At 46.8% G+C, this 23381-nt stretch overlaps 1 protein-coding gene across 2 annotated transcripts in view; it reads right to left on the reverse strand.

Moving 5' to 3' along the window:
- LOC135399601 (phospholipid scramblase 4-like) overlaps positions 1-22996 on the reverse strand; it is a 41632-nt gene extending 18636 nt beyond the window's left edge. For both annotated transcript variants that reach the window (XM_064631327.1, XM_064631326.1), the window contains exons 1-3: positions 22850-22996; positions 3631-3801; positions 284-406 (exon numbers count right to left, since the gene is read on the reverse strand). In XM_064631327.1, the coding sequence (XP_064487397.1) occupies positions 284-406; positions 3631-3801; positions 22850-22948 (393 nt within the window). In that variant the 5' untranslated portion in view covers positions 22949-22996. The remainder of the gene's footprint in view (positions 1-283; positions 407-3630; positions 3802-22849) is intronic.
- Between the last annotated feature and the right edge of the window lie 385 nt (positions 22997-23381).

Here is a 23381-nt window from a genome sequence, read left to right on the forward strand (position 1 = left end):
TATTATATTTATATATTTATATATATTTATATAGTATACTATATACATGTATATAGTAAACAGCTGATGCTCTTAACCGTCTTTGTTATTTTTGATTCTGCATCGCCGGAAACTTGCACATTGTTTTTCTTCACGTTCTACGTTATCTTTTGGCCTCAGCTTTTTCTAATTCAAGAGTATATTTAAAGTGATACCTCGAAAAATAGTGTTTAATTTGTGCAGAAAAGACGCAACTAATTATTAAAGAGGACGCACATTGCTAGCACTTGCAGATAACACTTACAATCAAAATTGAGGAAGCGATGAGGCACCCTTTGATATAGACATCCAAGTTAATGGGGAAGCAGACAGTGGCTAACCCATTGGTCCTTATCTCTGCCACTGTACTGCCAGCCATAGTTTGCACCTGAAAAAATGTAGTCAAATATGGACAGACTTTGTACTTTATAGTGCTATCCACGGTGATTCACAAAAGTATCTCATCCTACACTTCGTTGTCATGCCTGATCGAAACATTTTGCTGCCAACCGCAAACCTGCTTTTTGAACGAAACAACTTTTACTCAAGATTTTTTGGAGTACCGTGTGTTTCCTTTTAAGTACTATCCTTAAGGACACCCACCAGGCCCTATGCAAACCATGTAAAGAAGCCTGAATTTAAGACCCATTTCCTTTTGAATTGGCTGAACGGAACCCTATCGTATCCGATTTTTTTCTTCATACTTTATCCCTTCTGGAATTTACTGTGCTCTAGAAATAACTGTACCAGAACTACATTTTTGTTCACTACAGCTCATCTGTCACCAAAGAATATGGCCTACTACAGATGAAATAATGACAATAATTAAGAAATACGTTATTCGCATACACTTAAAATTCACGAAACGTGTTCCTTGCCTGCTTCGAGAGTACTGTGGTTTCATAGGGGCATGGGGCTAATAGATGGCTGCTCTTTGCCTGGGATGTTCTGTGTTGAATCAGTGTACATAATGTCACATGTCAAGATGTAATTTTTCATTATGTAAGACTACACTAAAACATCCTCCAATGAACACATTATGTGCGTATGCACTACACCGTTTATTTGGGCCGATTTTCAAGGAACTGTTTTTTGTTGTTGTTGCTGTTGTTATATGCAAGGCCTGGGGATAAGTAGTCCGTTTAGATCAGCGATTCACACGGGCAGTGTACTGTATACAGGAGATTGAAGTATGGTAATGAAAAGATTGCATTTTTCTGCATTTCCGTGATTAGCCGGTATGATTCAGTACAGGCAGTATGTTTCAACCAACTCATTTCGTTCTATCTCTGTTGTGCGATCAACGACATTTAAATTTGTAGGGAGCTTTTGCATGTACTGCAAGTCATTTTATCAAAATGTACTTGAAAAACATTTTGTTGCTGGAATGGAACTACGAAATTTGCCACGTCAATAACGTCGTTTGCCAGAAAGAGAAAGTTTTTTCAGGTCAGATTTACCCCATTCTGTTCCTGAATACAACATTCCCTACTACAACAGTATTGAAGTTGGTAACACAATGACTGACAGAATGGCGTAAATGCAGGCTAGCTGGTGGATAAATTCTATGATAGGCAAGACTGAGCGATGGGCAAGACACGTAAACACAAACACGAAGGCTCACAATGATAACTACTATGGTGATTTGCCAGCCTCCCTGTTAAATCTATCAGTCTCCCTCTCTCCCCAATGATGAAACTCCCCAATCATCATCATTAAAAATAAAGTCGTCTTGGAGTGTTCCAAGGCCTGCTTTCGCATCTTTTTCAGCGACTAACATTGTATTGGGGTACACTAGGAAATGTATCTTCTAACAGAATGGGGTAAATCAGAAATGCATTTTCTGTCTGTGGGAAAAAGGGTTACGCTGACGTAACACACTTCGGAGCTCAATTGACGCGACTGAATTAGCCTCAATTACGAAAGTGGATAAAACCACTTCTACGTGAAAAAGTTCCCTATAAGAAGAATAATGTTGATTTATGTTTTCCCACAGCGTTTCTTCTATTTTTGATATAGTTAGTGCAACAACCCGTATATTCCCTTTTATACCACTTTGAAGTTGCGAAATGCTCATCAGCTACAGCTAACTGTTGTGCCTGCATATCAAAGCCGTAATTTGGATAGCCGGACCAAAGGTTGTTCAAACGTGCAGCCAGTTCAATCTCCGCAGTATTCATGTTGAATTAACGAATCTCCCATCATGAGAACGTGCTTAAAGAGAGAAAAAAAAAAGTCGCACACAAACAAGAGGTCTTGTCCTTGTTTCTTTGTGTCAGTTCTCACTTGGCGACGCCCGACGCGACGTCGTGAGCGGGCGGCGGAAATAGACGCGCATTTCCGGCGTTGGGAGAGGAGAGACGTCGAGACCCAGGTCCCCAAACTCACCTCGGAAAAGCGTGCAACGAAGAAGGCCGCCACTAGATACCCCACTGTTGCCGTTCCGGATCACTTCAGCGCGCTAAGTTTAGCGGCAAAATGTTTTTGCTGTTTCTGCGAATGAATCTAGTCTTTATATGTCCAAATAAAACGCCTATAACGACTTTCTGTGTCGTGTTTCATTTTTTGGTCCCGTTTTTAAACGTGTTGAGCCATCGGAAGGATCTAGTGCACGGCTGCATGCATCACATAGCGTACCTGTCGTACCAGGCGCCGCAGGCGCAGTCGTCCATTTCTCCTTCGGTGACTTGGCCTGGCTTGGATTGTGCTTCAACTGGATCCTTAGCGCGCTACAATCAAACGCAAGCCAACGTCTGGTAACAATGGGGTATCTAAGGGCGGCTTCCTGCATTGCACGCATCGGGATAGGAACAAATACATGGGAAAATGGCGACCTTGGGGGACCTGTCGAGACCGATGTCTTTCACGACGTCGGCGAGAGGTGAGGAGAACTATATACTGGCGACCATTAAGGTGGCAGAGAAAGGTAACGCCTCCTGAGTTTTCGTCTGCTTTGGACTACGGCTTTGTGGTGGGAACATGAAAATCGCGCGCTCTTACGGGGCGGCGGAAATGCGCCTCTACTTCCACCGCCCGTTCACGACGTCGCGTCGGGCGTCGATAAGTGAGAACTGGCCCTTCCTCGCTCTCATGCACGGATTCTTCTTTCTGGTTGTACGGTACCAACTCCCTGCTTTCTAAGCATTCTATCACTTACGGGTAGTTTAGCACATAGAGACAAAAGAAACTGAAACCGGCACCGTCGTGAGGCCATAGAAAATGACATCCGAAAACCGTGGTACTAGTGAGCATGCCGCCGATTTGCGACGAACGTTGCCGCCGCCAGAGACGCTGTCGTCTCACAAATTCACGTTGACGCCGCCGGCCAAAAATTGGCCGAACGCCGCCGCCGAGAGAAACAGCCTCCGCGCATACTTTTATCTGAGCTGGGAGCAATTAATAAAATTAGCGGAGTATAGGCTGTTGTTGCCGAAATATTTGTACCAGCGTTACAAGAACAAAAAGAGCGACTGTACACGTATACTAGCGCAGTGTATAATATATTAGGTAGGGCGTCTTGACAACAATCAGCTACGTCTTCTTTTTTCTATTCTCGCTTATCTGGTCATGTGAGCCATGTTCGCATTACTTGTTCCAAGCACCGTAACAAACCTCGAATATTGTCACGTTCCTGCTGCCGAGGTAGTCAGGAAGAGCTGGACCAATCAACTTTAGTGCCGCCGTACCCCTTGCATCACGGATGGTCAGGGAGGTACCCCATGTGGAGCAGTCCTCCGAAATAAATGCTATTCTTCTTCCAGGAGGGCTTTCGATCTCCATCTCCTACAAGGATAGGAAACGTAATGAAAATAGAATACGACCTCTTGTAAGGGAGGGGGGGGGGGGGCTTGGAGGATAACACTGTCTGCCTAGGTCACCTCATTCTTACAGTGAGAAAGAAAAACAAATATGGTATCGTCTGAGCAAGATACAACAATCCAGCAGTGATGGCCACTAACTACTTCTACAGTAGTTTAACTATAACTACTAACTACTTTGTGATTGAGTAGTTTAACTAGTAGTTCAACTACTTTTCAGGGGAGTAGTTAAAACTACTTCTTTAACTACTGCAATGTAGTTTAACTACATCTATAACTACTTAACGTTGTCCATCAACACCAATCCCTTTTAGTGTTCTTGGACACCTAAATATGAATCACAAGCAATGATAAACTTTGGCTCAAGCCATTGCTACGATCATCAAATACAAAGCTTGCGGCGAAATTCTTTCTGCGCCTACGCGATAAACTAAGTTGCAGAATTATTTCGCAGCAAACGAGGCTTCACTAGACAAGCATTAAAAGTGAAGATTTAGTACACATGCACGACACAATTGCTCTGCACCTCCGTTCTCATCAAACAAGTAGCTCAAGGTAAAAGTCGGAAGCACAACCGTGCCGTAAAGCTTGCGGCAAAATCGGAAGTAGTTGGCGCCTTCAGTAACCTAACTACTGTAGTTAACTACTTAAAATAGTAGTTTAACTAGTAGTTGCCACTACATTTCTGCAAGTAGTTGATAACTACTTTTTAACTACATTCAGGTAGTTTAACTAGTAGTTTAACTACATGTAGTTAACTACTGGCCATCACTGCAATCCAGGCACCGAGCAAGTCCAAAAACTTATACTCGAATACCAACGGAGGTACACAAACGCATTCAGCAGTCATCACCGTGTACACATCTGTGGGGGAAAAGACCCCCCACCACCATCTATAGGCGAAAGAAGGGGTTGTTGTTCTGCTGTGCAACATCCTTATCGTTGCCAATGCATTTCACTGAGACCATTTAACCATGTTAGAGCCTATACAGGTCAAGCAGAGCAGTCGCGAGGGGAGTTTGAGCCCACACTCTTAAAAATGAACTTCACCGCATAGCACGCTCCTAGCCAACCATTATTGCGAATGATATCGTTATCTGCCCTGATTGGTCAAAAACTGGAGGCGTACGCCTTTTCTGTGACAATTATGAACAGCATAAGTGTCACAAAAAAGGCGTACGCCTCCCGTTTTCAACAAATCAAGGCAGCTAACGATATCATTCGAGATTATGGTTGGCTAGGAGCGTGCTATGCGGTGAAGTTCATTTTTAAGAGTGCAGGGCAGACCGAATCTGAAGCGCCCCCCCCATCCCCTCACTGCTTTGCCGTCGGAAGCCTTGCAAACAAAGAAAAGAAAACGCCCATTTACACTGCCGAGACCGTAAAGTCAAATACTCTTCATTTCTACTCGATGCTGTCCAACCAACGTGCCACGGCTTGCAGTTCGGCGCCCTCTCAGGCGAAGACGCCCGGGTCGGCTGCCCCTCTCGCACCCCCGTAGCTACGGCTCTGAGGTCGTTTGATCATGCATGACCACGAAAGAGGTATGATGGTTCTAGTATTTGCCGTTAATGGGAGGCTCGAGAAAAATAAAAAAAATAAAAATCGTGGTGTATACACTGATCTCTATAGAATATGGCTGGATCGCGCATAGTGTGCGCCAGAGCGTGGTCACCGGCCGCCATATTGGTGGGCCCAACGCGTACTGTCGTCTGCATTGAGTTCAAGCGCGGCTGCCCGCGATTTTTCGGTTTCCTTTAAATTAGAGGGCATGCCATGCCAGCTTGTTGCAGTCTTCGGTGCACTTCACGTACGGACAGACGAAAGGGGTTAACTTTTCACAGGTAAGCTATTTATTTTGAGGAAAAGCACTGTTTATTCGTATCGCATGTATGTGACACTCGCGCTTGCTTGCACTGCTACTTCGCTGGTGCAAGTACAAACAAATTATGTTTTGGCTGCTCTATTTATGTATTTTCTACACAATGTGCTTGTGCTATACAGGTTCCCTCACAGTCACCCAGCCGTGCTGAAGAAGTGGGTGCAGAAGATGCATCGCAAGAATTGAGACCCATCTAAATCTTCGGTGCTCTGCAGCAGACACTTTGAGGAGACCTGGGGGCTTAATCGCTTCATGGTCGTTACGGTCGTTACAAGCTAACGAGTGGCGGGAAATTCAAAAAGGCGGGTGGGAAATTTAAAAAGGTGGGCACGTGATAGAACACGTGCACGGCGCTCTTCGCGCGATACGTGAAGGCCGTGGTACACGTCACGCGCAATGTGTCACGTGCCCACCTTTTTGAATTTCCCGCCACTTGTAACGACCTTAACGACGATGAAGCGATTAAGCCCCCTGTTCCGATCGTACTGGGCAAACTGCGCGACTCAAGAGTGATGCTGCGCCTGCAAATTTTGACTTTCCACAGCACCTCCTGAAAGTAAACACAATAGTAACACATTAGAATTTGCTTGAGAACCTGTGGAGATGTGGGGTACCTGTGTAATGTGGAGACGTGCAGCAGTTCTAAATGTGGTAGTTGATCCAACACGCTCAGTACAAGTCTTCAGAAGTGAAATATCAACATACATGACACAACAAAACTTACGCGACAAAATTGATGGTACACAATAATTTACATTCCCCGCTAGGCTATCTGTCATCTTCTTTAAGGCTCATGACAATGCAAGAAATAGCTTGCTAACAAAATTCTGTTATATTGAGGTTCCACAACTTCTCAATTTTAGTTGGTGGAGATCACAACAGCTCTGATATTGTGCACTGTGCTCTGGGTGCAAAGTCACGGAGACTTGTAAGACCTTTTTCTTTCTTTTTTTTTTGCGAACTCACATCGCACTTGCTGGACTGAACTGACACTACTACTTTTTGCTTTTATGCTTCTTCTTGTAACGTAATTTTACATTCACTACCTAGAAATGCAGACACATGTCCATGATTTGATTATTCAAGACAGTCTTAGTCTAAGGTCAGGGTCTTGTGGCGTAATATTCGAGCTTGTAGGAACCAATACACACTAGCTCGTTAGGTATTTCTCATGCAATGCAAAAATAAATAAATAAATAATAATGAAGGAAAAATAATAATTTCTAGGTTTTCATTGCAGTGCCCACTGACCTCCATCACGACCTCAGTTTCTGGCACGTGCAACAAATGTGGAAATAAATGCTGAATTTAACAAATGTTGTCATTTATCCCACATGAACAACAGCTTCTAGAAATAATTAATATTTCCATCACAGAGGGTAAAGCCAAGAAAACCACCTCCAACAAGACATAACATAGAGGTAAAGCAGGACGTCAACCATGAGATTTCACAGCCAGGACCATTATGGGCTGCAGGTCCAGGGGTCTTGTCACCTCAGCCAGTCCGACCGTCACATAACCTTGCTGCTGACAACACATATACAGTGCAAGAGAGTCCACGGACCTTAAAAAGGAAGATAGACATCACAGTTGAAGCACTGGACAACGTGAAGAAGAAGCTGAAACGCTGTGAAGAAAATGCCCGAAGACTGAAGAAAAAGATACTCACTGCGGAGAGTCTTATAGAAGATCTCGAGAAGAAATCACTCGTATCAAGTCAATGCACTGACATGCTTCGTGGCACCTTGTCTGATGTGCAGCTATAGATTTAGTACTGCGCTCCCTACAGAGCAAAGCTGGAAAGTAAGCAGAGAGCAGTATCCCCAGTCACTGTGTAGCTTTGCGCTCACTCTCCAGTTTTATTCAGCAAAGCCATACGAGTACGTCAGGAAGACATTTAACCTTTCGCTTCCACACCAGGCAACACTTAGGTCGTGGTACAGCTCTATACACGACGAACCAGGGCCCGCTTGCACGAAACAAACTTAGTGTAATACTTGACGAGTTCCCCACTTAGTGTAGTGCCGGAGCCGTAAGTGGCTTGCACGAAACTTCTACAACACTAAAGTGGTGGCGCTCGCTCCGCGCAATTTAGGACGCTGGCCAAGGGTCCTAGGAGCACCCTAAACTACCGCACTAAAGCTTAGGACTAACATGTCGGCCGCTATGAACCGTGTATCGAAGATTCGTCGTTGGCCACAACTGTATCTCGCAATACAGTACGCATTTTCCTCGCAATACTAACAACGTCGCATTTCCTTATGCTGTGGGTGCCGTACGTGTTGTGCTTTTCGTTAGCAACATCTCTCAAAATGATCGCCGCACGCGAAGTGCCTCTCACCAGCACTGCCGTTGGCGATAAGTTCCCAATCATCGAGCAATTCGAGACATACTTTGGGCCACAGGCTTTACTTTATGTAACAAAAGCACGCAACAAGTGACCTAACTCGTTCTTGCAGTTACAATGATAGTACAATACCTTATTGTGGTTCTACAAACTGTTTACGTGCGACGGCAGAAGCAGACGACTTCCCAGAATCCAAACATGCCGTGACGCACGACTTCCTGGGATGAACTCCGGAAGTTCTCTTTCTACCAATGAGAGCCTCCGAAAACTGCTACTGCTCGTAGCCACGATCCACTTTAGAATACTTGACTTAGGGCGGTCGTCGAAGTGTTCGTGCAAGCCACTTAACCGCAATCCTAAACTTAGTGCACTAACGCGTTAGTGCAACACTTGCCAAGTGTTACACTTAGGATTGTTTCGTGCAAGCGGGCCCAGGTTTCACACAGGAAGCCTTTGATGCACTTAAGGTTCTAGTCGGGGAACAACAGAAGTTGTCGAAACGTGTTGTTTGTCCCCGGATGCTTCATGAAATGAGCATAAAGAAACACATCCAGTTCGCAGGAGAATCGTTTCAAGGTTTTGTTAACCTCGGTACCGGCCATGTTGATGATAGCCAGGAGCCAGCTACGCAGGCTCTTGTTTTCCCTGTGGTAGCCATGGACAGCAGTTGGAAAGTGCCGTGTGCATACTTCCTTATCAACAGTTTGAGTGGACAAGAGAAGGCAAATCTCTTAACTCTCTGTCTACAGAAACTACATGAAACTGGCATTCTAGTAGCAGCTGCCGTGAGTGGTGGTTTGGGCTCGAATCTCACAATGTTTCGAGAACTTGGTGCAGACATTCGGGCCCCCTCCCTCAGGCCGTGGTTTCCACACCCGTTAGATTCTTCTTGGATGGTTCACATCATACTTGATGCCTGCCACATGCTCAAGCTTGTGCGCAATGCCTTTGGGACCATGCAAGTCCTCCAAGATAGATATGGAGGGCAGATAAAGTGGAGTTTCATTGTACGCCTTCAGGAGCTCCAAAAGACAGAAGGGTTGCGGGCAGGCAACAAACTCAGGGCTGCACACATTGATTGGAGCAGCCAAAAGATGAAAGTCAACTTGGCTGCCCAGACACTCAGTGTAAGCATCGCAGATGCGCTGGAATTCTGCGATCAAGACCTAAACATTTCAAGCTTTCAAGGGTGCGAAGCTACAGTGAACTTCCTCACAAGGTTCGACCGTCTCTTCGACATCCTGAACTCTCGCAACCCTCTGGCAAAGAACTTCAAGGCACCAATCCGATACGCACCCCGCCACCTTTGGATGTCATTCTATAATGACATGGATGGTAATATAACCGCTCTAAAAGATGGATTTAGGAAGCCAGTGCTACACTCTTAAAAATGAACTTCACCGCATAGCACGCTCTTAGCCAACCATCATCTCAAATGATATCGTTATCTGCCCTGATTTGTTGAAAATGGGAGGCGTACGCCTTTTCTGTGACAATTATAAGTGTCACAAAAAAGGCGTACGCCTACCGTTTCCATCAAATCAGGGCAGATAACGATATCATTTGAGATGATGGTTGGCTAGGAGCGTGCTATGCGGTGAAGTTCATTTTTAAGAGTGTAGAACCTGCAAGGAAAACAGGATCAGTGGCATAGCCACGGGGGGGCTAGGGGGGGCTCGAGCCCCCCCTACCTGCCACGGACCGACCCACGGAAATCGTGCAAATCCGAGGAGAAAATAATATATATATGGGGGGGGGGGGGGGTGACAGTGTGACGATCGCGAAAGTTCTTACAGTTCATGGCGTCTAAGCAGCACTCTTGAATGGTTTTCACAGTATGAGCTTTTCAAAATCCTTCCAATCTCGTGACACCACCTCATTGGACATGACAGCCTATACATGTAATCGTATTGTGCACGTCCAAATCAATTATTTTTATTATTATATATTATATATTCAATTATTATAATTATATCGTTCTGTTTTTTTTAACCGCATTTTGCGGCGTGCACGAGTATGTGTATGTTGTCGCGCCCAGGATTAACGGCGGGGGGGGGGGGGGGGGGAGTAGGGCGAGTTTTCGTATCGAGCCCCCCCTACCTTGGAGGTCTGGCTACGCCACTGAACAGGATTCCTTGAATTCCTGACCAACATAAGAAGCCTTCAAAGTGTCTGCAACTTGCTATCTCTCTGGCGAAAATGCACACTTGAAGTACATGCTTACCTACAAGCTTTCACAAGATCACCTTGAGCTTTTCTTCTGTGCACTTAGAGGCAGTGGGTGGAGCAATAATCCTACTGCAGGACACTTCATGGCTGGATACAAAAGACTGCTTGTACACCACCAAATAGAGCCATCAGCAGGAGGCAATTGTACAGCTCGAGACAGCACACATTTACTTACAGTGACAACTGCAGCAGCATCAGAAGCCACCTCCCTTGATGAGCTTGATATTCAAGCCTCTCGATATTTTGGCACCTCTACAAGTCAAGGTGGAGACCACGACTATGCAGAGGCACCAGACCCTGGACAACTCTTTGCCTTTGTTGAGGATGTCGTCGGGTACATTGCAGGGTACGTAGTGAAGTCAGTAACAAGGAAAATCTCCTGCGCTGACTGCATTGATGCCCTGACAGACAGTTCTTCAAGCAGTGCCCTACTCCACCGCAAATCGCGTGGTGCGCTTGACAAGCCGTCCCAAAGCGTCCTTGCCATATGCAAGGTGACAGAAAAACTAGTTCGACGATTGCTCCACATTTCGGAGGGAAATTTGCCGTCTAGCATTCAGATCGGGCAGCTTCTCCTAAGAGCTGTTTTACAGGACATCTTGTCCACATCTCTGAGACGCGACGTTTTCCCTACCCTCTACGAGCACATGTTCGAGTGCTCTCCAGAAAAAAACCACGTCATTTGCCTCATGAAGCTTATAGCTAACTGCTATGGCAAGATTCGACTTCACCATGTTGCAAAGGAGCACACAGAAAACGTGAATGACGGACCACGACTCCGAAAGAAGCTATCAAGAATCATAGTATTCAACAATCAGTGATAATGATTAATGGTCGTAGAAGTCGTGTGTTGCAAAATTAATTTATAAATTCTACATGTCATGTTCGCAGTGATGTTACTGGGCCATTTCATCCAATTTTACTCGGTATCACTTTAGACAAGCCGTTTGTGAGGCACGGTGGAAGTAAACTGCAGCGTTAACCTCGCAAGTGCAATGGCTCTTGCAGCACTTGTTACGCCATGCGCTCTTCTTGCATAGCGCTTCGAATTTCTGTAAAGAACTGCGCCGACAGCTGAACAACTGCAACATACTCGTAGAACACAATACGAATTCCAATGGATTATGGAAACGGCCAGACGAGAACCATATACATAGAGGTGTGCGCGGGTAACCAAATCCTCACCCGCACCCGCCCCGCAGGTGTGGCACCCGCGCAACCCGCAGACGCCGTGCGGGTATATCCGCAATTACCCGTGTCCACGGGATCATGAACATGACATTCATTCGCATGGAATGGCTTGTGCGTAAATATCCCTTTTGAATCTCTGCAGTAAACGGGACTGCTTGTGATGTGTAAATGATACGCGCCCAAATGACAAATTATCTGTGAGCACAGAAGTTCAAACCCTCATCGCTACACCGTATGCCTTTGCAGAAGCTCGCACGCATTTGTGAATTAAAACCTAGCTGAAAACGCCTCGCTCGAAAACTCCGTGAGGGAGTCTGGCAAAATGAGGAGACATCCAATGATGCCCGCCTTGGGACTGCATGCGTGCTCGTCAATGTTGTGTCACGGGATCATTTTTGCCTGGCACAGATGCTCCGGGCCATTTTTTAATATCCCGGGCCTACCGACGAAAATATTTCACAGACGGCCAATAAAGGCAGTCGAACGCTAACACATGTCGGCAAAATATTTCACAGTCTGCCGGTAATGGCACCCGAACACTGGCACCTTATTCCAGAGATCTAACGACACAGCTACGTCCACGTCCGTAAGTAACTATTAGTAATATTACAAGTAGCGCTCATAGCGCCATAGCAGTACAATGTCGCCGTAGTCTGCGCCTCCAAGGAGTATACACAGAAAAACGAAAACGAATCGTGTTCAGACTTTCCGAGTTTGGCACTTCAGGGTTCTGACCGATGATGGCATTTCAAGGCTTAAAAGCGGGAAATTCTTTTTTCCAGAAGGTATAATTGGGGGCTTCCTGGTTACATTGATACCTCCCGGTGGAACCAAAGGTATATTGTTGTGGCATTGCATCCATATGTACCTGACAGGAGGTCTACAATTAGTCCATATGCTGCAAACGACGGCATTTGGCATGTTACTTTTCCAAACGCTTGGGAAACTTGAATTACAGGAAACCGAACCATACTTGAACCAAGCGTGAAAAAAGACGTCGGCACACTTGCCTGTAACATTCAAAGGTAATGGTCGTAGACTCGGTGCATGTGAACTCCTTTTATGCAGCGTCACGTATCATTCAACAGTCAATGAAGAGCAGCGCAACAGTTACCCCGCTGAGGCATAATGGGTACGCAGGATTGCTGCCGAGTAAACATGCTAAGTTTCGAAGTCCACTGTTTTCATTGGAGAGTAACGGGAAACCTCGCGACAATTCAAGCGCGCGACGGGAGAAGTCGCCACGGGCAACGACCACAACGACCTCTCCGCGCACTCATAGCAAAACCTCAAACTCAAAGCAATGTCAATATCAATTCAACACCAGCTATCTCGCCTGCTCCTGCTACGTTCACTCATACACATTTTTGCGGCGCTGAACACGCGTGATCGCGAAGGCCAGCTGTGTACGTAGACGCTGCCCGGATAAGATTTTTTGAGGACTGCAGGGACACTAACGCCTGAGGTCACTGATATAACAGCACTCTTCGAGCAGCTAGGGATATGTCAAGATGGAACAAGTGGTTGTGGAAGAAAAAGTGAGAAGCGGGGAATATAGCCTCCAGAAGGAAACGAAATTCAAGTCACCGATGTGGAAGGATTGCTATGTCTTAGACGAGAGCGGCAGTCGGCTTCCGAATGTCCTCGCCTGCCATAAGTGTAAGTGTGTCCTATCATACTTTGGCAGGAAGCACGGGACGTCCGATTTCTTAAAACACGCTTGCCAGGAAGAGGGAACTATAGTGAAATTTCTGGGCCCGTCAAAGAAGCGGGGTGGACCTACTGTCTCCGAGAAAGTTAAATCAGACACAGTGGCTGCAGCCGTACGATTCCTCACACGATGCCAGCACGATGCCAGACCCTTGAACACGGTCGCAGGTGAGGGGTTCCTGCAATTCGCGCAGCACTGCATAGATGTTGGTGCAAGGTACGGGAGCGTGAGACGCGAGAGAGCTCATTCCTCATCGCACCACAGTATCACGCGCCACAAAGCAGTGTTCCTCTGAGAAAAGGCTGGAGCTTTCGTCGGAGCTGCAAGATATGCTTACAAATGGCGGTGCTGCGGACACACTTGATCTCTGGACGGACGACTTCAAGAAGGTGACGTAGAACTGGGTCCAGAAAGACCGCGTGTTGTGCATCGCACCATTTGACAACGAGCAAAAAAAGACCGGCGAGAACATAAAGTCAGCCACGCTAGATGTCCTTCGCAGGTTCGACATTGTCACATTTGTTGACCGCATCGTGTTTGTGACGGGCCGGGGAGCCAATGTCGTGTCTGCACTCAGGCAGTACGAGCGGTTGAGTTGTTCTGCGCACATTCTAAACACGGTAGTTGAGACGGCACTGAAGCATACCAGTGAGGTGCTGCCTGACGTGGGGGAAATTATCAGCAGTTGCAGGAGCCTCACAACGTACTTCAAGCGATCTGGATTGCAGTGCCAGTTGCAGAAATCTTTGAAGGGTGACGTCAGCACAAGGTGGAACAGTAAGCTTTTGATGTTTGAGACGATTTACTCACAGTGGGAGAAAATGGAATCCGTCCTGACATCCTCAGGAAACAGCCAGCTGGCCGACGCCATAGACATGAGGGTGCTTGCTGCAACCGTACGTTTCCTTCAGCCTTTCAAGAATGCATCAGACGCACTGGAGGGGTCCAACCACCCAACTCTTTCCTTGTCATACCGTGGTACCCTAAGCTCCTTGGAATATTGGACCACAGTAGCAACGACTCAAAGTGGGAGCAGGCATTGAAGAGAGAAGCTAGAAAACTTCTTGAAGCCACATTTGAGATCTCACCGCTTCACATGGTTGCCCTCTTTCTGCACCCGAACTACAAAAGGTTGAAGATGCTGAGCGAAGCGGAGAAAGCGGAAACAGCGGCTGCTGTTAGGGAGCTTGTATCGCGATTTTGTTCACCTTGCGCGGAAGTGCCGTACAGGGCCGCTGGTGTTGAAATCGGCGCGGCCAACTTAAGTCCTCTGAAGAAGCGTAGAGAACAGCTCCCTTTTCCCGAGTTCATGGACGGATCAAGCGATGAGGACGACGCTGACGAGCTAACCGTCTACAGCAGACTTAAACAGAGGGTAGAGAGCGACAGCGATCTCCTTGGATGGTGGAGGGATCATGCGAAGGAATTTCTTTCGCCGCCAACAGTTGCTGCGTTTGTACACAACATTCCGGCATCCAGTGCACCCAGCGAACGGTCATTCTCCATGGCTGGGCACATCCTACAAGAGAGAAGGACGGCTCTCGAGCCAACTACCGTGGACGATCTACTGTTCCTGAACAGTTTATTCCCGCGAGAGACGCCATCGTCGGTAGTGATGGGAAATTCGGTTCTTTTTAGTGAACCGGTTCGTCCGAATCAGTTAACATTAGTGATTCGTTCAAAAGATTCGTTCATGAATCAGTGTCGTCACTGGATCATGTGGCCCTGTGATGGAGCCCCCACCATTGCCAGTCACGATAGTGGTGGCTCCAAATTCGAAGTCGGCAGGCACCGGGAGTTCGGTCTAAAGATTTTCTTAGCTGTGATCAAGGCAGTGTCAAATACTAGTTTGCATGCTTCTGTGGTTTATCTCGGAGCCTTAAATTTTATAAGCGGAAACCGAGAGGGAGGTAAAATGTAACGTCATAAGAAGATGGAGCATGTTCTGTTTTTAACTTAGGATTTTTGAACTAACGTTAGAGATTCGAAAACCAACTTGCAGGCTGCGGAAATATTATCACGAAATACCTGGGAAGCACGTCCGCCAGCCCACGTTATAAGTCAAAAGGGATTTGTCCAGTGCACCTCACAAGCAACTTGTAATTATCCAGTGAGCATAGCCAGCGATGCGGAGAGCGAGCACACTTCTGATTCCGAATGCTTCCACCCATACAACGACCGCCATAAAGCTCGATGTCGACGCGCCGAATGAACCAACGGTAAAATCCCCAACGCGGAGAGCGAGAACAACGCGGTTCTACGCAGAGAGTAGCTGGCAACCGAATAACCCATGAACCAGTGAATCGTTTGCTCCCAAACGGTTCGGCTGCTCCTCGATTCATCCCGCGAGTCAGCGGCTCTCCGTCTTATCCGATTCAGCGATACGGTTTAGTTGTTTGGTTCTCTGTGGTTCTGCGATCTCTTCGACTCTCCGATTCATCAGTGTGTAACATTTATTTTTGAATAAAGAAAAAATCAATGTATTTAAGTGTGTCCTTTTTACAGCCGCACCGTTATCCCGCTAAATGAAACAACAAGCTATCATTGTTTACCGTCATTCTAAGGAGCAGCGGCCACAATGCCCCCTAGAACGTTAATCTTCAAAGCGCCGATGTCCGTTGCAAGCGACACGAGAAGAGCGCCACAACGAAGTGGTTCCTCCGCATGTACGAGCTGCGAGCCACATAACCAGGCCCATCCGCCGGAAGCTGCCGTTTACGCAATGGTCCAGGGAAAATGGCGGGCGCCCAAACCACGTGATCTCGAGGAGCCACTCACAGCGTCCCCGAGCTGCAGCGCGGGAAAAAAGGTGGGGCCCAGTGCGCATGCGCAGACCGACCTCCTTCCCCTTCTCTTCTCGGGTTTTTCGTCTCTCCTCTCGTCCCCCCTACCCCACCAGACTCGTCCGTTTGTCTTCGGCGCTTGCTGTCTTGCTGTAGAGCAACGATCATGCTGTCCCGAAGCAGACAATCAAAAAGCGATGGTGTATGACAAATCAACTTTATTTGTCCTCGGGAACTGCCTCGAAAATGCTACAGTACATATCTTTTTACGTCTTGTAACAGGCTTCACTGGAGCTTTAGGTGCTTCGACATCCAAGGGCCGTTCAAAAGCCAATGCTGAGCTATGTGCGTCGTTGTTGCCGATGGCTGCGGGAGAACTAAAACAAAACAAAACAAAAAATATATTGATGATCCGTAACTCTGCACGAAAATCACTGCTATGATAGGCAATCTATCTTGATTTCGTATTTGAACACCAAGGCATTTGTCACGAATGTTCGTAGATCACAGTAAATGAACGGCTGCGACGCGCATGAGGGGCAACTAGCATAACCACACATAATTTGATTAACGGCATATCAGAAACGTACAATTTACGGCAATGCACTGCACAATGAAACGCCGCTAACGTACCGAGTGACTCGTAAATGTTGTACGTAATACACTTAACGTGATAAACCTGCATTACTTCCTTCAGTCACAAAAAAAGTAATCAAACTTGTCTTACCGTTCACCTGCAGTACGTCGGAAAGAGTGCAGACTTCTTCTCTGACGATTTCTGCGTCCTTTGGAGGTGCAGGGATTCCATGTCATGTTCGTCTTCCCGCTGTTGTGATGATGAGGTGGATGTGCCATTCCGTTCTCACATTAGCAGTTCGCCACAATCTAAATCTAAAGGATTCAAAACCCTCAAACTACCCCGTAGCGTCTGCGTGCACAACGGTTGCAGTCCAAGAGAACACGCGTGGCCGGACAGACGCGATGTCTCCTCTGTCGTTCTTCTTTCTCATCCGTTCGGTTATTATATCCGCAGCAAGGTCATTTTTCCACCCGCAAATCGGAAAAACGTGCGGGTATGCGCGGGTACCCGCGGATATACCCGCGCACACCTCTACACAGCGCCTAACTTACCACACAGTAACAAACGAAAACCACACACAAACGAAACTACCTTACAAAAACAAACAGTGCAAACCCTGCAAAACCTTTCTAAGCAAAAGGAATTAAATGTATAGGTTGTCATTCACCAAATTCCTCTATTTTTATGCTTCCCGTGCACGTAACTAACGACGCTATATTCGGAGTACAGGAATCGGAGAATAAAAAGAACGTAATTACCATGAAAACTACAGGAACACCGCAAAAGCAGGGTTGGAATACACCAGCACGCGGATTCCTAGAAAGATGCGTGCTAGTCAACAACGAGGAGCGTTCAAAGAGTAACAAATGCTCCAAATCGAATCGCTTCCCATTGTTTCCTATGGGAGCAGCCGTCGCCATTGGGCCCTCCAACATGGCGGCCGGTTGCCGCACCTCTCTCCCACGAGCCCCTCTCCTATGCGCGATCCAGCCTTTATACATAGAGATCCGAATGTCCAAATGCCTAGAAAGGAGAAACGATCAAGTAACTACTACCAGCCCCGGTGGCGCAGCGGTAACGCGTGCGCTTGGAGACTGGGAGGTCCGCGGTTCGAATCCGCGGGCCGGCTGTGCCGTCTGGGGTTTTTCCTGGGTTTCCCTCAGATGTGTAATAGGCGTATGCCGGCACAGTTCCCCTGAAGTTGGCCCATGGACGCAGCTATCCTCCCCCCGAGCGGATTCCGCTCGGTCTTCCACTTCACCCTTTCCTCTCCTCCTCTCCACCACCTTTCCCTTCCCGAGAAACATGCCGCCTGTTCAGGCAGGCAGACCTCTCGGGTTCCTCCCAACGACACTCCTCCTCCTCCTCCTCCATCAAGTAACTAACTTCAAAGCAATCATGATTCTATTCGGAATTTCCCATGGTTATGTAGATTCGTCGAACGCGCCGCCGTAAAAAGCCACATGGGTGTACGTGGCGCCTGCTGCAGAACTAGGAATGCAACGTAGAAAGCTTGTCATGTGTCACTAGTCGTACAGATTGTGCGACTGCATACATTCATTTTCGTCACGTATACTGTTGCAGTGGGTTTCCTTGCCTGCAACGTTTTTGCATTATGCAGGGTGTCCCAGAAAAGGTGTAATCGATTTATAATAAAAAACTACGACGCCTAGAATTATGCGGTCAACGGCATTTGTTTTTGCTAGGCTTTCGCCATCTCCTGATGAGAATAGTGTAGTGTAGAAACATACGCTACAACGAAGACCTGAACGACAGGGTTTAAGAAATTGAACAACACTCCTGATGTGAGTACCATGTAACGCAAGTTTTATTATGCAACTTTTCGTCAATGAACTAGAATATTTGCCAAGTAAAGGCCACTTTTTTACCCCACCAATGTGAAGGGCGTGCCGAACATGAGAGAACTGATGTTCTAAGGCTGGAACAATATAGAAAGGACAAATACATACAAAGCCTCAAATTATCTAGGAATTAACGATGAAAGATGAAAGTCATCTCTGAATAGGTTAGCCAGATGCAGGACTCGAACACACGTCTTCGGGATTACCAGTCCAGGGCTCTACCAATTGAGCAAAGCTAATACTTATGTTATGAAGTCCTCTGCGGCGAAGGAAGTGGCAACGAGGGCGGTACAACCACAGTGGTGGCTTCCAAGGTATTGCACCGTAGACGAAAGCATCCTGGACAGGTCCTGGTCGCACGTCACAGCAAACGTCAACGCACACGTAACCTGAAAGATGGCGGCGCCGGTGATCGGCGGCCAAACCGTTTGTAAACAATGCGATTGTTTGTTTCTGCGCGACGTTTTGGATGTCTTCTCATCACGGTAAATATTTTTGCCCGATAATCTCGCAGTAAAACGCGCAGTTTTGCACATAAGGCGTCGTACTGTGGACGACCTCCAAAGATGTGATGACGACCGCGCGTTAAGACTCATCCAGGCGATGCGGTGTACTTAAACTAAGGAGAAATGGGCTACCATGTTGCGGGAGAAGCGGCAAAATACGTTAATCTTTTGGCGTTATGACTACGGAAATATGTCGGTAATCGGCAAAACGACATGCAAACGAAGTCACATGACCTCAAAATGACGTTTTTATGACGTGCGACCGCAAGTTTGCCAAAAGCACCCGCTTGAGGGTAGTTACAACAATGGCGGGTTTGTGTCACATCGGTGGGTATAACGGACGGTTGCCACGGTTGCCACCAAATACAGCTACTGAAGTCGCCTGCGCAGAGCAAAGTCGAGGGTGAGGGAGCGTTGTCCTTACGTCGCTATTGAAGAGTGGCCAGCCCGAAGCGGGGTGGTCTGTCGCCGATTTCTTGTTGTTTTCTTTTTGTTTATCAGCGGTCGTGGCCGGAATGATGCTCACCTCAGCGCCGGTGTGAACAAAAAATCGGGTACCAGTGAGCCTGTCGGTGATGAACCGGCGACATTCCGGTTGTTCAAAATCACTGGCCGCCGCTAGTGACTAGCGTTCACTTTACCAGGCGTTTAAGTACAGGGTTGCTGGCAGCGGCGGGCAAATCGCCCGAATGATTGTTGATGCCAATGGTACCTACGGCAGCTGCACTATTACCGTGACTCCGGGGAGACCGTCGACGACGATCCCGGGAAGGATGGCACGGTGAAGGACTAAGCGAGCGGCTCGAAGAACGCCGTTTCGTAGGGCAAGCCACAATAACAACAACATTATTTAAATATGATGAATGGGGAGCTCTATTGCCAGGGGCGGAGGCGAGCCACGGGTTCGGTGATATACGCAACTCTGACGAAGTTGACTTATTTTTGCGTGCGCAGGCTGGGCTGGTCCAGGCACTTGCACTGCTGGTGGAGTGAGGTGAATTGCGCTAGCTCCGGCTAGCTCCGTCAGTTCTGTGAAGGGCTTATCACCAGCGGTTGTCAATGCAACGCGTACAATGGAGTGTAGTCTCTGAAGAAAGAATTCCTAAGAAAATGACAGGGTCAATTGAAGCAGCTTTGTCGCCTAGGAGGTACTGAAAATGCCGGAGGAGCTGTGTTGGGCGTTGATCACGGAGTTGTTCCGGAGAAAGCACTTGCTGTAACCGACGCAGTTCTACCACTACATACGGCTACCATCAGCCACTTAACGAGGATGTCTTTGAGAGCTGAATGTATGGTTTGCCCATAGGGGGTGCGAGCTGAATGTCACGAACTACGGCAGCGGCCGATGGGGGAACAGTTTCACGATGAGATAAGAGAAGACGACAAGAGAAGATTTTCTATTAGGTGCTGGTAGTTGGAAGCTCCGGAGGTCATGTGACGCATAGCGAAGGAATTCTGGATCTGTAAACCAAAGTAGGGGGTCGTGTGGACAGAAGGATGTCGTTGTCGTCAATAGAAGATGTCAGGAATGTTCTTGTTATACTTTGCCCTGAAGCAGATACACGGGAATTGCGAGGAGCATTATGGTCACCGTTACCAACGTTCCACTTACAGGTGGTGTCCGGACAAAAAGTACAGTACAGCCGTATTTTAGCGTAACGTTAGCTGGGCCTAGGGTAAGGCTAGGGGACACGGAGAAATAGAGCTACTTTGTTAGACGTCTAATAGACATTCCCAGAGTCTACATTTAGACGTCTTTTAGACGTATACTAGCGCACCATGCGTTGCCTGGGAGGGTGTTTCGCGCACGAGAGATTCGGAGGGCTATTGCAAGTGCCTCCATTTCGCTACCATTGTACTAATTGTGGGAAGCCATTTTCGGGCTCCTAGCATTCCACACCGACCAAAAACAGAAACAAAGTTTTGTGCCTCTAGACTGCTCCTTTAAGAATCCCGGATTCCCGACGCCACCTCTAATGATCGTACCGAAACTATTGTAGTTCAGTATATGATCCATCCCGTTTGCAAATGTGGAATTCGAATCGGTTTCTCCCAGTGCCCAATGCAACTTACGCGAACATGGTGCAAGGTACAGCACCGATGCCGGTCAAGCATTGTGATTTGCTGGAAAGACCTTGCCATAATGTAGTGACAAGAGCATCTTTATATCTCTCATGGGTATGGCAATGGATAATATATCTGTGAAAGTAAGTAAGCAACATCTACGCAGTTATATGAATAAAAAGCAAGGACTGTCAACTTCCATGTATATTCCGAAGTTACGTCTTTGAGGTGCTCCTGGAATGTCAAAAAAGAGAAGAACCTGGGACAAACCATTGTCACCAGGACGTACATGCGACAGCGACATCTACATGCTAACCACGATAATCCTATAATCCCTGGGATATCCAAGGTATATACAGGGTGTCCACGCTAAGTGTGAACAGATTTTTTAAAAATATATCAATTACTTTTTCCGAGATGAAATCAATTGCAATATAGCATATGCTGAAGGGCACTCCCTAGGTGGGCATTAACAGACTCCTAAGGCAATGTCTTAATTAACTTTCAATAATTAACTTTTTAATTATAAAAGCTACGAAGTTACTCCTATGAGAACATGTGATCTCTTCGGTCCCCAGATACCAAAACCGTTTTCAGAACAAAAATCCGTTCGGTAGATCGTCCGCAAAAAATTCGTGAAGGAACGTCATTTTTTTCTTTATTTGGTTTATTGCGCATCTTCGAAGAAGTGGCTTTCCTTTACCCCCAGTGTGAGAGAGTGAAAGAGCACAGTGCCGCCTCATGCGTCGAAGCTTAGCTTTAACTTGCGGAAACAAAACAAAAACACAAATCTATCGGGTGACTCTATCGCGACTGCCCTTATCTTGGGCTGCATTTTCTGTTTCTTTTAATCTTTTTCCAGGACGCAAGAGGCGATAGTGTGCTCCTTCATCCTCTCGTATTGGGGGCGAAGGAAAGACGCGTCTCTAGAGGTGCGCAATGAATAGAATAAAGAAAAAAAAAAGGCGTTCCTTCACAAATTTTTTTGCGGACGATCTATCGAACGGATTTTTGTTCTGAAAACGGCTTTGGTATCTGGTGACCGAAGAGATCAGATGTTCTCATTGGAGCAACCTCGTAGCTTTTATAATTAAAAAGTTAATTATTGAAAGTTAATTAAGACATTGCCTTAGGAGTATGTTAATGCCCCCTAGGGAGTGCCCTTCAGCATATGCTATATTGCAATTGATTTCATCTCGGAAAAAGTGATTGATATATTTTTAAAAAATCTTTTTCACACTTAGCGTGGACACCCTGTATATATAAGTGCAATTAGTGGAATGCGGTTAAAATGAAGACATTCAATAAGAATCAGAAGTGGAGACAGTGCTTCTACTGGAAAAAGTATAAAAGGGGGGCTTTATTAAAAACTAAGAGAGGGTATTCGACGTTTCGACAGTGGCGCTGTCTTCAACAGGAAGTCAGTGCCTATTGAAGTCAGCGCCACTGTCGAAACGTCGATGACCCCTTCTTCGTTTTTAAGAGAGTTCCCCTTTTATACTTTTTTCTGTAGAAGCACTGTCTCCACTTCTTGGGGGATACCCAAACATCCAGCACGGAATATCATCTGGACATCGCCTGAACTGCTCCTGTGATAGACGAATGGAAATCTGCGTCAGGCGTCATACCTACAAACACGCTATTAGTACAGCCCTTTCGAAGACGACAAATCCGCTTTTGAACACCTGAGTGAAGATTTCACAGAAGCATGTCAGAGCACATACAATGTGTCCCGAAGGCCGGAAATGCCTATACTTATCGCCTTTCTCATGCCTATGATAAGGGCGACTTGCGATAATTGTACATGACGCCAGTTCTGTGTTGCCTGCTGTGATATCAGACGTTCCAAAGTGCTTACCTGTCCAAGACAACAGCAGAAACAGCCCTTGAGACCGCTTTGAAGTCGAACAGGGCGGTGGAAGACCATCACAAGACCATACTGGTGTGACATCGACATAGTGAAGGATCGATTTGGAGTTCCGAGGCATCCCACACAGATTGAAGAAGGCACTGGACAAAATAAGTAATGGTACAGAACATTACATAAGAATAGTTGACGATGCCAACACACCCTGCCCTATTTGAAAAAAGAAAAAGCCTAGTTAAACCATAGAAACAGCCCTCATAGCTACTTCCAGGCTGAAGCTGCACTGGCCATGGCTGTTTCCATTTTGGGGGCAATATCGCATGAATCCTCGATTTTCAATAGAAGCGACCTCCATTCTCTACCCAAGATCCTTATCTAGCAAGGACCGCTGTAACCACGTCAGAAATGTGACCTTCCAACCGCTGGATGGTGAGAAACTCTGCTGCACTTATGATGTTGCCAGGAGGTGATAAAGCAGCCGCACAAGTGGCATGATACGTATCTTCGTCTTGGGGCACTGCCC

The sequence above is a fragment of the Ornithodoros turicata genome, chromosome 7, assembly GCF_037126465.1.
Source record: "Ornithodoros turicata isolate Travis chromosome 7, ASM3712646v1, whole genome shotgun sequence".
In the NCBI taxonomy this organism is placed as follows: domain Eukaryota; kingdom Metazoa; phylum Arthropoda; class Arachnida; order Ixodida; family Argasidae; genus Ornithodoros; species Ornithodoros turicata.